We start from the raw sequence: 17,314 nt of genomic DNA, 5'->3' as shown, positions 1-17,314 counted from the left end.
TGTGAAATAGGTAGTTACTGAATGATTAACTGCTTGAAGTCTTGGAGAGTGCTTTCAACATGAAATAATTTAGCAATGTTGTCTTGGCTAGAGAAAGTATCACGAACTGTCTCCCATATATCGTGGGCAATCGTAAACAATATAAAATTTTTATCGATTTCTGCATTGATAGAGTTGATTAGTCATGACATAACAAGGTTGTTTTCAACCCTCCAGACTCATACTCCGAATTGTTTTTCTGGTTCTGGAATAACGGTGAGATAATCATCTTTTCCTCATACGCTGATGAACATCATTACAAATTATGACCACTGAAGATAATTGTGACCATTCAATTTGTGAATGATAATTGAGCCAGAGATAATTTCTGATTGAGTTAGGAAGTGTCACATCATGGGGTGATTTAAAGTAGAGTAAACTATGGAAGAGTTCGTCGGCATCTGCTCAGAGTCCGACATGATTAGCTTAAGTCTCAATAAGTAAACAAAGGTAGAAGAGACATTCTAGCCGAAAATTGTCGCCCTCAAAGATCAAAGTCGCCGATGGCTGATGAAGACCGAAACCTTAGAGATGGATGAGCAGCAAAAGGAGGGTTGTTCTAATACCATGAAGTTTTCAAAAAAATCTTATCATTATTTCAATAACTTTGCCACTTTTATACACAAATTACATATATAATATCTCATAATTAATTACAACTATTATCAAATCAAATCTTCCTAATTATATAATATCAAATCAAATTTGTAATCAAATAAAATCTACAGTAAATCTGTAATAAATCTATATATAAATCTGAAATAAATTTGTCTGATTGATTTTCCACAACAAGAATTATGGTTCCTTCAAGAGGACATTTGCCCAAGAAATAGAACAAATCTAAGGTATTGCCATCAAACACTGAAATGTTTAGGGAAGTGTGACATAGAGAAGGTTAATTCACAAGCTAGTTGTCAAAATATCATTGTTTAAGAGAACAAACATATGTGTACCTGATAGATGCCACAGCGATGATTTCGTCCTCTCTTTCCAAAATAAATGTGTAGAAACCTCGACAGTTCATCCGACTGAAATTGGATCTGCTCAAGAAGGCAAAGTTAACATGGAAAAAAGTTAAACATGAAAGCAAAAAACATAGTATCACAACAGCTAGAAAAGCAAAGGAATAGAGATGAATTTCATAATATGACATTTGGTTGGTAGCTACAAATGTTATTTGCAACAAATAGCCTATTCGGAGGCGTATGGTTCCTCTCAAATGGCCGATAAGCAGCAATCCAACTTATAGTTCGGATTTAAAATTGAAAAGTGTAATTGTAACTTCAATAAGCTAAAAGTCGCATTTGCAACATGCAAGAAATAAAACACACACACACACACATATATCATCAGATGGTGGTTGAGGCATTAACCTTTTCACAAGCAACTGCAGACCAGACCGTGTTAGATGTTGCAAAAAAGATCTATGCACTAAATTGACAAACCTAGTGCACCTTTAAAAGGAAAAAAATCAAAATATATTCAAATGAAATTCATTTGATAAATAAGACACAAGAAAAAGTAAATGCTAAGCTCGAATTTTGATGAAAAACACTTGAAGTAAATAGTTTTAGGCTTAGTAAAATAAAAAATGAATATATGAAATTTAAATTTAACAATATTAGATATTAAAACAATTGTTAAGATATGAGAGCTTTAAGTATTTAAGATCATTTTACAAAGGAATAATGATGTTAAGAGAGAGCTCTTATATAAAATACAAACAAATGATTAAAATGGAGGATAACGACAAGTATTTTTTTATAATTGTAAAGTATCTAAAAACTTAAATGAAGTTCAACAAAACGATAGTTACAGCAGCTAGATTATATGAAACTGGATGTTGGGTTATGACTTAGCACACAAACAAAAGATAAGAGTCATGGAGAGATGATGATGTTAAAGTGTATATGTAGGCATACAAGGATGTAGAATAAGAAATGAAAATATTAAAGAAAAAGTTGAAATTGCGTCTATTGAAAAAAAACTCCAAAAGACGCTTTAAGATGGTATGGACATGTACGTAAACGACTAATAAATATTCCAATTAAGCGATGTAAAATTATGATAACTACGTACATTAAACAAAAGAGGACTTAATTAGCAATATAAAATAAAATAAAATTTATTTAAATATAGATAATCATATACTAGGGGATATAGTCTAATAACGTAAGAGGATCCATATAACCGGCCCCACTTAGTGGGATAAGACTTAGTTGTTGTTGTAGTGGTGGTTTTAACTTTAAAAACTTTATTGCATCATTCAAATATTATATTTATTTTAATTTATTTGAATTTATAACTATATTTCATTAAGTATGTCTATAGATATCTTTAGAAAGTACTTTAACTCAATATTAGAATTGAATTTGTCACATTAACTAAGTTTTTTGCATTGACATTAGCAAGTGTTGCAATGGTGACCTAAAACCAATAATCGACCTAACCAAATTCAACTTAGCCCAAATCAGATTGGTCAAATGTATCTTAGTTTCAAATGTGCTTTTGAGCCAATTTTCTGTGATCCAAATAACTTTGGTTGGGTCAATTTTGGTCAGAACCTGACCTAAAATTAACCCATGTTTAACCTTATAGGATAATTCTAAATGCGCAAGATATCTTACATTCCGATTAACTAGGGGGGAAATTTGTAAATAGTATAAGAAGCCAAAATCTATTAGATGGACCAGAAACTAAAATCCATTCTAGATCACCTCCAATACAAAAGAAATCAAGTCCAAATTGATCTGAATCTAGTAGTTACAAAATATAGAGTATTTTCTCATCACTTATATATATATATATATATATATATATATATATGTGTGTGTGTGTGTGAAATATGATTCTCTACTTCTCATGCATGGTACCATTGTTAGTTAATGAACAACTATGTTGTTGAACATAATAAAAGCGTGATAGAATCATCACCAACCCATGTTAGTTCCAACTATTTAGGATCTTTTCACTTGATTGAACTCTATAAAGCTAAACCATTAATAATATGTGGTCGATGCTTACCCACAATTATACACAACACTATGGATAAGGTTAATGCCACTTCTCTGATGAACAATTGGATGAAAGCATTCATTCATAACTGCAAAGGCAACTGCAATCTTTGAATTGCATTCCACTCCTCGATGCGACCTTAATGTTGATTCAAAGGAATCCTCATTTGAACACCTAACAACACTCCATGACAATCCTGCATCAATATCATGTTTCGTCCCAAGAAGCTCCTGTAATCCTCTGAAAACCTACAACAATGATAATTAGCATAGCATAGTTTGGACCAAAAGAAACATGAACATAACAATTAAAACTAAAAGACTATAACTTCAGAACATTTGGGAAGATTATCTTCATAACCTTCTAATCAATATTTAGTTGATTGTTTGTTTCTTCAAAACTTTACATGAAATAATGTTTGCAAAAAAAGATGATACCATATTAAAAATGAACATAGATTATTATTAAAATTATATCACTAATCCCAAGCCCGGATGAAAAAGAGTGAGGGTTGTGCGTTAGGTTGTTAATCAGTATTGACTTTCAGATAAATGTTCAATAAATGCATCCATCAAACTATTGTGTTGATACTAGATTATTGAAGGAACGCGTTGCAAAGTCCGACTATAATGTCTCGACAAGGACTGTTATATCTCTATGAGAACTTAAGTGTAGTGTTAAATATACAAGAGTTCTCACAACATAAATTGAATAAGAATAAATATTATATAAAAATTAATTATCTATGATTTAGATCATGCAACCTAGGAACGCTCACGGATAAACTAATAAAAGTAGTAGATATGATAATTAAGAAAAAAATTAATATTTTATGTGTATAAGAGATAAAATAGATAGGAGAGAAAATAAAGATGATAGAGAATTTGAATTTTAAGTTATGATACACGAGGGAATAAGTAAAACATAAAATGGAGTAGGTGTTGTCGTAGATAGTTCGCTAAAAGTTAAAGTAGAAAGAGTAGTTAGAAAGAAGATAAGATTATAGCTCTTAAGATAATAGTGGCAAAAAAAACTATTAACATAATTAGCATATATACACCTCAAGTATAATTAGATAAAGACACCAAATCGAGATTTTGAGATGACTTAAATGAGGTATTACAAAATATTTCCCAATCGAAATAATTTTAATAGGAGATCTAAATGGTCATATATGAATGAAAAATGAGGAATAAGACAAGGTGCATGTGATTATAGATTTGAAACAAGAAATGAAAGGGAAAATTATATTAGATTTTATGATAGCATATAACTTTATACTACTAACTAATATGTTTTTCAATAAAAGAGAAGAACACTTGATCACGTTAATTAACTTTCTTATTGTTAGGAAAAATGATAGAAAAATTTATAAAAATTATAAAATCATCTCGAGAGAAAATTTAATTACCCAATATAACTTAGTAATGTTGGATATGTGCCTTCAGTATATGATAGAAGAAAAATGTGCACAACTCCTAAAATTAAATAATGAAAGTTAAAGGATGAGAAGCAAAACATATTTAAGGAGAGAGTAAAAGTATAAATATTAAGAGAAATATACAACAACTTTAATACAGCATGGAATAAGATGATATTAAAGTTGAAAATAATAATTAAAAGTGTACTCAGTGAGTCAGAAAGACGTGCACCACCAAATAAAGAATCTTGATGATAAAATGAGAAAGCATAGAAAAAGTGAAGACAAAACAAACAGCTTATAAGATATTATACACTTGTAAGAATAATAAAAATATAAAAAAAGATACAATAGCCAAAAAAGAGGCCAAGAAAACGGTCAATGAAACCAAGAATGAAACTTTTGAAAGCTTATATCGAAAATTAGATACAAAAGAAAAAGAAAAGAATATTTATAGAATAGTTAAAATGAGAGAGAGAAAGACAAAAAAATTTATCTAAATAAAATGTATTAAAAAATGAATGCAATAGGATACGAGGAAATAAAAGAGTGATAGAAGAGGTATTTTCATCAACTTTTTAATGAAGGTTAGGTAATCACCTTAATTTAGATAGTAGGTGAGTATAAAAATTTAAATTTTTATCGTAAAATTCAAACTTATATTTAAAATAAGTTTTAAATGGGATATAAAATGGAAAAGTATTTAGACCAAATAAGATTATAATGGAGATATGAAAGTGCCAAGGAAAACAAAATGTTAAATGGCTTACAAAGTTATTTAACCTGATATTGAAAATGAAAAAATATCTCTAATTCCCTTGTATAAAAACAAAGAAGAAGGACAAAATTATACAAATTATAGGGATATTAAACTAATGAGTAATACCATTGAACTTTGAAAAACATAATAGAAAAATATAGGGTAATTAAACAAATGAGTAATGATGGGAAAGTCTTGAAAAACCGTTCCGATAAATTCTTGCAGAACAAAAATTTTTCCAAAACGATCTCAAGTTGCCCGATCGTTGGGCTCTTGTGTTTGGTTTACAGGATCCAGGAATAATTTAACTAATTGTGGAAACATTAAATTATACCTTACTTCCGACGTTTCGGAAGGACGAAGTTTGTACCCGAAGACCTCTTGATCTTCTGCCGTATTCCTCTCCTCTTCTCGAGCGTTGTGTGGGCAACGATCCTTCGAGAATATCTCCACCAGAAATCTCCCTCCGATGGCTACCAAGCTTTCCTCCCGAAGAGAAGAAAAGAAGAAGAAGAGGCTAAGAGTTGGCTTGCCGAGAGAGTCTCGGCCACCACCTCAATCAATATTGTGTGTTCTCAAACCAAGCCTTACCCCCTCTTTTATAGCTTTGTCATCCCTTATTTATGATATAATTAGAACCATAAACATGGTATGATTTGATTCAATCAAATCCGAGAGATTTGGAATGATTTCGGAAGTTTCCTATTCGAACCCGCGGCCTTTAATCGATCAACGAATCGATTAAACCACGTAACTTTTTCTCATTAACACAGGTAATCGATCAGGTGATCGATTACCAGGCTTGGTAATCGATCACTCGATCGATTACCTGCCTTTGTTCGAGAAAACATGGTAATCGATCAGGTGATCGATTACCAAGGTGTGTAATCGATCACCTGATCGATTACACTCTTTGTATTGGTTCGAAAGACTGGTTTCTTCACGAATTCATCCAAGGTGGACTTGAGGATTCCCAGAGGCTACAACAGGGACCTAGAGGAGGAATTGGTTTTGGTCTTCCGATGAGCTAAGGCTTCCCGTGTTCGCCCTGAACACACAATCTTAGTTCATCAATAATAACTCATACCACTAAAGAGTTATTATCGAACTACCGCACCAATCTCATATTACAATATGGGCTCCTTCTTACTATCAGTACATTAATCTCCCTGTGTTTAAGATATCGTATGTCCGTCAATTAAAATGAGTTACTGACAACTCGTATTTAATTGACATCTAATCCAAGAGTAGTACCACTCAACCTTATTATCATGCGGACAAGGTCCACCTGCAGGGTTTACATGATAATCCTTATGAGCTCCTCAAGGGGACATCATCAACCTAGATTATAGGACACAGATTCCTTCTATAATCAACAACACACCATGTACATAATACTACTTCCCAACTCATCGGGCTTTTTTTGATCTATCGATCTAGACCTCACCCTTTGATGAATTAAAGAAATACATATTAAGCACACGTGTTTGTTATTATATCGGGATTAAGAGCATGTACATCTATAGTAACAGAGGTTTAGTTCGATTATATAGTCAGTATAAATCGAACAATCCTCAGATGGTCCTGCTCAATACACACTTAGTGTACTAGTGTAATTCTATAGTCAAGACAGACTAAGACCAAATTACACTACAACCACTCCGATGGTTTGTCTAATCCATCTTGGTTGTGAACACTGTTTATAATCTATAAGGGGACTGATAACATGGTCTTCTGTGTGTGACTCCGCACACCATATTAATTTACATTGACCAAATGTGATTCTCATTTCAGAATATTTATTTACATAGCTAGGATTCTAGTATACATCCCAACAAGTAATACCATTGAATTTTGAAAAACAATAATAGAAAAAAACTAAGGAAGGAGACTACGATGACAAAAATCAATTTGGATTTATGCTTAGAAAGCCACCAATAAAAGTTATACATTTCACAACTAATTAAAAAGTATCAGAAAAAAGCAAGACTTACCTATAGTATTTGTTGACCTAAAAAAACTTATGATAAAGTCCAACGAAAAATTATATGAAAAATTCTAGAAAAAAAGATGTCAGCATAACATATATTGAACTAATTAAGGATATCTATGAAGATGTAATGACAAGAGTGAAGACTCCAAGTAAATTAACCGAAGCGTTTCTCATAAAAATAGGATTACATTAAGGATTAGCTCTAAATCTCTATCTTTTTACACTAATCATGGATGAACTAACCAGAAACATCCAAGATACTGTACCATTGTGTATGTTGTTTACAAATGATATTATTTTGATAAATAAGATACGTGAAGGAGTAAATATTAAATTTGAATCTTGACAAAAAAATGCTAGAAGTAAAAAGTCTTAGATTTAATAAAATAAAAACAGAATATATGAAATTTCAATTTAATAATATTAGACATAATAAGATAATTGTTAAGATGAAAGATGACGAGTTATCTTTGACTAAGATCTTTTTAAGTATTTAGGATCCTTTTTATAAAAGAATGAAGGAATTGAAAGAGATGTGTTACATAGAATACAAACAGAATAGTGGAAATAGAAAAGAGCATTAGGTGTGCTTTGTGATTGTAAAGTATCTCTAAGACTTAAGATAAAGTTTTACAAACGACGATTAGACCTGCTATATTAGATAGAGTTGAGTATTGGACTATGACTTAAGTGCATGAGCAGAAGATGAAAGTTGCAGAGATGAGAATATTAGGTGGATCTACATGCATGTAAGGATGAATAGGATAAGAAATGAAAATATTAAAGAGAAAATCAAGGTTGCACTTATTGAGGGAAAACTCTAGGAAACAAATTTAAGATGGTATGGATATATACTTAGACGATCAATAAAAGCTTCAATTAAGTAATGTTAAACTATATATGCACATCAAACGAGGAAGAGAAAGACAAAAAAAATACTTGATTATCAATAATAAAACAAGATAAATTTTACTTAAATATAAATGATGATGTAGTAGGCATAAAAGGATCCATATAACCGACCTCACCTAATGGGATAAAACTTAGTTGTTGTTGCATGCAAGCATTTTACTTCAAAACATTAAATAAAAAATCAAATTATACCTAGAGAGTCCCCCATGCTCCATTTTAAAAATTAAAAAGGATTTTGAATGAGCAAGAACTTCCCATTCAGTACTTTGTTAGTTGATCCAGTTATAAGGTTAAAGAGGCTCATGCTCCAATTATATAACACATGCATGAAGATTACATTCTTCTAGGTTCAAACAGAGCTATGTCTCAAATATAATAGGTCGAGCAACATTAAAAATTCTCCAAAGATAGATATAAACCATGTAAGTTTCTTCACTTAAGAAACCGAAGGTTACAAATTCACAACCAAGTTATAATAATGTTATAGAATATAAGGAATTAAAATGTTATACATTATCTAGAAGAGAATGATCAAAAATGAAATTAACTACTTTCATATATGCTTCAGGGCTATGTGGTGCTTCCTCAAAGTTGTTAATGCAATCAGAAAAAAAGAATAAATAAATAAAACCCCTATGGTGCACAATCAGTTTCTTTGAGTTTTACAATAAAATGCTGTTTATTTTACTGAAAGTGTATATATGAACATTGTAAATGAAGACATCGAGAGACAGGCCAAAGCATGACTAGATATGTTGTTGCCATATGAAAGGAAAAAGTTAAAACCTATAAAATGAAGACATCAAGGACATAATATGCTAATCTAAAAGTCTTCCTCATATCTATAATGCATATCATGGTTGTTCCTATCACACTATAACTTAATATGCATAAAACCATAACATGATATCAAAATTGTTATTCACCTAATTGAAACAAAGGCATCCAAACACATGCAAATAGACATTTGATGTACTAAAGTTATTATTGTTACCAAAATAACTTAAGAAATCTTATTCCAATTGCAACATATAAAGCCCTATTTATAGTTAGAGTATAGGGCCTATTCTAGAAAATATCTATAAAAAAATAACAGATATTTAACAGATATTTATAACCAACACTCCCCCTCAAGTTGGAGCATAAATATTAATCATGCCCAACTTGTTACAAAGATAATCAACTCGAATCCCATTTAAAGCTTTTGTGAAGATGTCCCCTAATTGTTCTCCAGTTTTTACATATCCTGTAGTGATCAAACCTTGTTGAATTTTCTCACGAATAAAATGACAATCAATTTCAATGTGCTTAGTCCGCTCATGGAACACGGGATTCGATGCAATATGAATAGCAGCTTGATTATCACACCATAGTTTTGCTGGTATTGAAATTTTAAATCCTACTTCAGTCAACAATTGATATATCCACATTACTTCACACACAGATTGTGCCATAGCCCTGTATTCTGATTCTGCACTGGATCGCGACACAACCTTTTGCTTTTTACTTTTCCATGATACTAAATTTCCTCCAACAAAGATACAATAACCTGAAGTAGACCTCCTATCCATTTTCGAACCTGCCCAATCTGCATCTGAGAAACATTCAATATGAGTGTGCCCATGATTTTTATATACAATACCTCGTCCAGGTGCGCCCTTCAAGTAACGCAAAATTTGCTCTAATGCTGCCCAATGATGAACCGTTGGAGATGACATATACTGACTGACAACACTAACCGAATATGCAATATCTGGACGAGTCAAGGTAAGATAATTCAACTTTCCAACTAACCTTCGATATCTCTCTGGATGTTCAAATAATTCTCCATCTGCTGTAAGATCCACGTTCTGAGTCATTGGAGTACTACAAGGTTTTGCCCCTAACTTTCCTGTCTCAGTTAATAAGTCAAGAACATATTTCCTCTGAGATAGAAATATACCATTTTTACTCCTCATTACTTCAACACCTAAGAAATACTTTAGCACCCCTAAATCTTTTGTATGAAATTGAGTGAGAATGAAAGATTTGAGAGATGAAATTCCCATAGTATCACTACCAGTAATCACAATATCATCCACATACACAACTAACAGAATAATACCAGCTCCTGACTGCTTGTAGAACACAGAATGATCAGACTTGCTTTTCTTCATACCAAACTTTTCAATAACCTGACTAAATTTTCCAAACCAAGCACGAGGACTTTGTTTCAAACCATACAAAGTCTTTCGAAGACGACAAACTCGCCCTATCTCCCCCTGAGCAACGAAACCAGGAGGTTGCTCCATATACACCTCCTCTTGAAGATTACCATGAAGAAAAGCATTCTTGATATCAAGTTGATGTAAAGGCCAATGATGAGTAGCAGCAAGAGAAATAAATAACCGAACAGATGTCAACTTTGCAACAGGAGAAAAAGTATCAGAATAATCTACACCATATGTTTGAGCATAACCCTTAGCAACAAGACGAGCTTTTAGTCTGGCAACTGATCCATCTGGATTGACTTTAACATTAAATATCCATTTGCATCCAATAGCTTGTTTTCCTGGAGGTAGATCAACCAAGTCCCACGTATCATTATCATCCAAGGCTTTCATTTCCTCTATCATTGCATCTCTCCAACCATGATGAGATAAGGCCTCACGGACAGTTTTAGGAATAGAAATAGAGTCAAGTGAAGCAATAAAAGAACAGGAGGAGGATGACAAGCCATTATTAGACACAAACGAAGAGATAGGATAAGTACACTGGCGTTTACCTTTTCGTAATGCAATAGGAAGATCATCATTCGGAATTGGATCTGATGACGAAGTAGTAGGTGCAGGACATGAATCAGGAGGTCGACGCCTGGAGTATATTTCAATAATAGGAGGCTTGACAAGAGCCGGTTCTGAGACAGGTGTAGAGGATGTAACAGAATATACCAATAAATCATCATCTTCCTTTTGAGAAGTCGGGATATGTGAGGATGAAAAATAAGGTTTGTCTTCCATGAAAGTAACATCGATTGAAACAAGATATTTATTAATACTAGGACAATAACACCTATAACCCTTTTGAAGACGAGGATAACCAAGGAAAATACATTTCAAAGATTTGGGGTCTAATTTAGTAACTTGTGGACGAACATCCCGAACAAAACAAGTGCTACCAAATATCCTAGGATTAATAGGAAACAATGACTTGTTAGGAAACAAAATTTTGTAAGGAATCTCACCATGAAGAACAGAGGATGGCATACGGTTAATAAGAAAACATGCAGTAGAAACCGCATCTGCCCAAAAAGACTTAGGAACATTCATTTGAAATAAAAGAGCTCGTGCTGTTTCAAGAAGATGTCTATTCTTCCGTTCAGCCACACCATTCTGGGATGGAGTATCAACACAAGAGGTTTCATGAAGTATACCATTCTGACTCATATAAGATTGAAATAGACTGGATGTATATTCTTTGGCATTGTCACTTCGTAAAGTACGGATGGACATATTGAACTGAGTTTTAATTTCAGCACAAAAAGCAGAAAATAGAGAAAATAACTCAGAACGATTTTTCATTAAGTATAACCAAGTTACACGAGAATAATCATCCACAAAAGTGACAAAATACCTAAAACCAGGTTTAGATAGAATAGGACAAGGACCCCAAATATCAGAATGAACTAACTCAAAAGGACTAATAGCACGCTTATTTATCCTTGGACTTGAACTAAGACGGTGATGCTTTGCAAACTGACATGACTCACAATTTAATGAAGATATGCTACTATATTGTGGACAGAGTTTCTTGAGTGATAGAAGAGATGGATGTCCTAACCTACAATGAGCCTCAAAAGGAGAATTTTCACCTGAACAAACGAGAGATCTTGGGGAAGGTGAATCAAGAATGTAGAGACCTCTATTTTCATGTCCTTTACCAATAATATTCTTTGTCAAAAGATCCTGAACTAAACAATGATCGGGAAAAAATGTGATGCAACAGTTAAGATTGCGAGTTAATTGACTAACAGAGAGCAAATTAAAGGATAAATTAGGTAAATGTAAGACAGAGGATAAGGAAAGCAAAGGAGTGGGATTGACAGTGCCAGACCCACGAACGCAAGATGAAGACCCATCAGCTAAGGTAACAATCGGAGTGTTGGATTTGTGTGTAAAAGTAGAAAAGAGATTAGAATTACCTGTCATATGATCCGTGGCACCAGAATCAATGACCCATTTAGAGGATGAGGAAAGAAGACATGTATTGCCTGAATCAACAATAGCAGTGATAGAGGAAGATGAAGACTTAAGTGATTCCTGATATTGAGAGAACTTGGCAAATTCTTCTGCAGAGACAAGCACCATATCCATCACGATAAAATGAAGTCCAAAGATATGCAACTCCAAAACACCGAACTTGGTGTTGTTGTGAGACGAAGAACGATAATGTTCCAAATTTCAAGAAAATGCCTGTATCTAGGTTCTGTATAGGTTTCTGGACTTCTGAATATTGTGGATCCTCTAAAACAAAATAATAATCTTGGATGCAAGGGCCCACGGTGGTTTCTCCGGTTTTTGATCAAGATTGCTACCAATAAAGACTGATTCCAATAAGATAGAACCTTTATTTTCTGGCCACTCCCCGGTGTTCACCGATCCAGTAGGGGCGACGGTGGAGGAGGTCTTCACCGGAATTGAGGGGAAGAAGAAGAAGCTAACAAACTGTGGACTCTTACCCACAACAAAGAAACGACGGCAACGGCTGGCAGCTGGCACGCGAGGCAAGGTGGGGAAGCACACCGGCAAGGGGAAGAAGAAGGAGAGGCGGCGGTGAGCATCAACTGCGGCGGTGTGCGCCGGGTCGGGCGGCGTCGGGCTTCTCAGGTGACAGAGGGGCGGCTTCGGCCAGGCGGCGTCAGGCTTCACTGGCGGCAGAGGGCGACTGCAGCAAGGAGGAAGAGGAGAGATTCGGCTTGGCGGCGGCAGAGGAGCGCAGAGAGAAGCGGTGCGGAGGAAATCGCGAAGGGACAAGGTGGCTTAGGTTTGCGAGAGGCGCAGGCGCCGCGCTCGCGTGAGGAAAAGAAAAAAAAGGAAAAACAAAACCCTAAACTAACCGGGCTCTGATACCATGTTACCAAAATAACTTAAGAAATCTTATTCCAATTGCAACATATAAGGCCCTATTTATAGTTAGAGTATAGGGCCTATTCTAGAAAATATCTATAAAAAAATAATAGATATTTAACAGATATTTATAACCAACAATTATAATAACCATGCAAAAGTTTAACTTGACTTTTCAAATAATTTTAATGCCAAACAAGAAATCAAAAACCAAATATATGGACAAATAAACTCAAAAAAGGCAGTATTTGTACCATTCTACAACTTTTAGCACAAAAGAAAATGGTAGGACTCTTGGAAGTGGCAGAAACAGATTCAGCACAGGGAGTACAGTCTTTATGGTCTGCAAAATCCATTACAAATGACTCCAGATCTAATTGATTATATAAGAACATCTTATTCAAGAAAACATAACAGGAGAAAATTCATACATTTTGCCTCACATTGATGGCATGAAAATATTAAGGAAACTGCCCCATCAGTTTCTCCGCTAGGCATGGAAGAGATAGCCCCACAGTTCTTACAGCAGCAGTTTGTGCAGTGCCAATCTCCAGGAGGAGGCTTCTGGACATTCATGGCAAATGAACCAAAATACAAAGTTACTACCAGGACTGAGCTCATAGGTGAAAATGAAACAAACAATATGGCAATTGAGAGTATGGAATTTCAGTAAAATTCAAGCATAAAATGAATATTAGCTGCAGTTTTTTTCCTCCAACGTTGTTTTCAGATTCTACCAACAAATGGAACAGGAGAATAATGTTATATATAGAGGAGGATAAAGATTATATTGCATATGTTTCTCTAACAGCTACTTTCATAATTGCAATACCAAATATATCAACAAGTTTGAAAAAAGAAGAGAAATGTTCTTCTATTTGATGCACCTCAATGCCCAAGCAACTCAGATGAAATGTTGAAGGACAGCCATCACAACACATTAAGGAACCACCATCACCACAGATACCACAGGTATCATCATTAGGGTCTTCACAACTGATATCAATGTAGAATCCTTGTCGTTCAGACTCAACCTGCTTTTTCCATGCCTCAAGCTGGCACATGAACAGGGAAATTTCTCCATCCTCCAGAAATATATTTTGTGACGGATGCAGGAGTTTGCTACCAGCATGATGCTTGAACTCTGATATTGAAAGCATTTTGCTACAACAGCTGCAGTTAATACCTTCTCTAGTAATCCAGCCTTCCAACTTTGTTTTAGTCTTTTGTTGGTTCATATACTTCACTTTTCCATTAATTGGCAATACACCCATATCTATCATCCAAGAAAGAACTGTCCGTTTCCAGATATATGGAACGTAGTCTGCGTCATCAGCTTCTAACTCATTGTTACCACCACGAGCCAATAGGGTGTGTCCACCCTTTTTGTTTATTCCTTTGTGAAGATTCTTATGAGATGTGGAATTATAAGAAAATTTTGAGTTTGAAGCCAGTTTACCCTTAACCTGATCTCTAAGATGGCTCTTGTAAGAAGTTTGTTTTACCTTCATCATTCTGGCCTCCTGGGATTTTTCAGAGTCTTCTGCCTTTCTTCTTCTCTTGTTAACAACAACTCTCTTCAGCAAAGCAAGGGACTCTAGAGGTACAACAGATTGACTAGCAGAAGTTCTAGAGCTCCTTCCAGAAGAAGTCTTGCCCACCACATTGTTTGTTATACTTAATCGGTTTTGATAAATTGCATATGCCTTTGTGATTGACCAATAACCACTACCACCTTCAGGAGGTATGTAAACAGAATCCTCATAGTTTCTGCCCCTTCTTGGCCTAAGATCTATTGTCCAACCAGCATTAAGAAGTATACCTTTTATCTGTGCTCTAAGTTTCTGCTTTTCTGTACTGTGAGGTACACCTCCAACCTTTGAAGCTTGTTTTTCCTTGAAAGAGGTTTCCGTACTGGATCTGCTCTTTGTTCTCAAAGCAGTTTTGCTCTTTGCAATGTCTACTCTCCTTTTTTCTCTGTCAGGAGAAACAATTTTTTGCTGTTTTTTTGGTTCGCCGGATCCACTCTTCTCGGGGATCTCATGTTTTGACCTACTCAATTCTTTTTTACTCATTGTGCTCGTTAAATTTGAATTTTTGTCAAGCCTTTTAGAGGGAGAAGGGGCTGGTTTATTCAATGTGGGCCGGGTAAGAAAAACAGAGTTTATATCCTTTGGGATCCCCTTGTATTTCCTAGTATAATATTTCCCAAACCTACCCACTTTATTACTACGTAGGACCCTCAGGACAGCAGCTTTCCCTTGCACCTTCAGAGTACGGTCTTGGGCTCTGGAAATGTCAATTTCGGCTCTCCTGCCACCCGCGTCATCGCTAGTGTTATCCTTGGCCCTGATTTTCTGATTACCTGGTGATTTCATCGACTTTGTGTTTTCAGCTCCCTCCTTTCCTGGACTAATCTGTATTTGGTTTTCGCCCACTCCAGCCACCTTTCTATTTGCAGGGACTAGGGGTTCGGAACCACCAACTTTGTCTGCATTCATCTCTATTTTATCAGTCCAAGACTGTGAAATACGAGTTTGCCGCTTGTTAAGGCCAAGTAGAGCTTGTTCCCAAGGATCCAATTTCATCTTCGTTGAAGGGACCTCAGCATCAGTCAACACTCTCCAACGCTTTGTAACAAACTCTGCATCAGTAACTTGTTTATCAGAAACAGAAACCTCGTCAACTTGCCATTTTATGACATCTGAAGCGAAAACCTCCCTTTTCTTCTCCACATCCGCTGTCTCATTCCGACAGCCTTCGCCACAGAATGAGCTGTCTCCAACTCCACGGTCCACCTCTCCTGGGTCCAGCTGTGAAGCACTCACACCTAACTTCCGTTTCATTTCCCTCTTCACGTTATTAACATCCCTCGGCGCAGAGACGCCATTCCCTCTTCGCTTCTTCACCGCGCACCCCTTCTTCCCCATCAAGAAAATGGAAGAGAAACCCTACCCATCCACCAAACAGAACCCGCAGTGAATCCAATGCAAGCAGACAGGCCAACGGAGTCGAGCGATGAATTATAGGGATCCAGCCAAAGGAGCAAACACGATTCTGATTCCAAAACAACAACAAAGAAACAAAGAGAAACATTAGATCGGAAGTCCGACGGAAGCAGCGTATCAAGGAGCGGAGCCAGACATACCTCGAACTAAGGAGACTCCTCGGGGAACTAGTGAGAATGGGAAAGCGAAAACGAAGGCGGCGAATGGACCTGTCGGATTGGATAGAAGGTTTTGCTGACCCGAGACCGCTCGGCGAAGTGGCAGAGGAGTGCTCGGCCGGCGAGGTTGTGGTGGGCGTGTTACCGACTTACCGTGCCCTGAAGTGGCTTTGGGACGGGCACCTCGATTTTTTACTTGTTTCTTAGTATTTTTTTATTCATTTATTTTTCAATTGTGTAATTATTAATGGGTTAAAAGAGAGAGAAAGAAAGAAAGACAGCCTCTTCATTTCCAATTTCCCTCCCTCGCCGACTCGAAGGAAAGGACACTAGACAGCCGCTTCATTTCGAATAACCCTCCCTCGCCGGACTCGCTCGCATTCGATTTACATTCTATTTGGATGGGATGATGGAATTTTTTCTTTCGGTTTTCTGACTTAAATTCAAACATAATACTTAGAATTAGAATTAGAATTGATAGATAATATTTGCTAATTTAGAAATTAAATATTTTCAACAGGAATTGATGAACTCTTAAATATCTCCACTATATCCTTTTTATTATTTTTCTTCCTTTCAACACTTAAGGACAAAACATTCTTTATTATTAGCTACTTCTGTTCTCTGTTCTCTTTGAACTTATTAGTAACATAATCCTTTTTAGCTGTTCAAATTTACAGAAAACCCATTCATAGTGTGTGCTTTTTTTGCCTCTGTTGTTTTCTGATTGCATTACTTTTGGCTTAATTTTTGAGTCATTGAATAATCTTAGATTAGATTTTCTGGTGTGATTTGACCAATTGAAGCTTGAGGTTGTTTATAATAACTTGAACATCTTTTAGCTTGATTACCGAGGTGTTTGTGTTTGTCTTGGTTTCAGGTTTCATGGGTGTGATGATTTCGA

General features: G+C 35.3%; 1 protein-coding gene across 1 annotated transcript; it reads right to left on the bottom strand.

The window, feature by feature from the left end:
* Positions 1-893: 893 nt before the first annotated feature.
* Positions 894-16,265, bottom strand: LOC141830544 (uncharacterized). The gene is made up of 6 exons (XM_074717954.1): positions 14,132-16,265; positions 13,676-13,808; positions 13,499-13,587; positions 3,064-3,302; positions 993-1,079; positions 894-900 (listed from the first exon to the last, which is right to left on the bottom strand). Exons 1-6 carry the CDS (start codon positions 16,172-16,174, stop codon positions 894-896), a joined length of 2,598 nt encoding a protein of 865 aa, XP_074574055.1. The 5' UTR covers positions 16,175-16,265.
* Between the last annotated feature and the right edge of the window lie 1,049 nt (positions 16,266-17,314).

Source organism: Curcuma longa, chromosome 6, assembly GCF_044706935.1.
Source record: "Curcuma longa cultivar G26 ecotype Majalengka, Jawa Barat chromosome 6, ITB_CL_G26_1.1, whole genome shotgun sequence".
Lineage (NCBI taxonomy): Eukaryota > Viridiplantae > Streptophyta > Magnoliopsida > Zingiberales > Zingiberaceae > Curcuma > Curcuma longa.
This window is presented reverse-complemented; position numbering and strand designations above follow the sequence as displayed.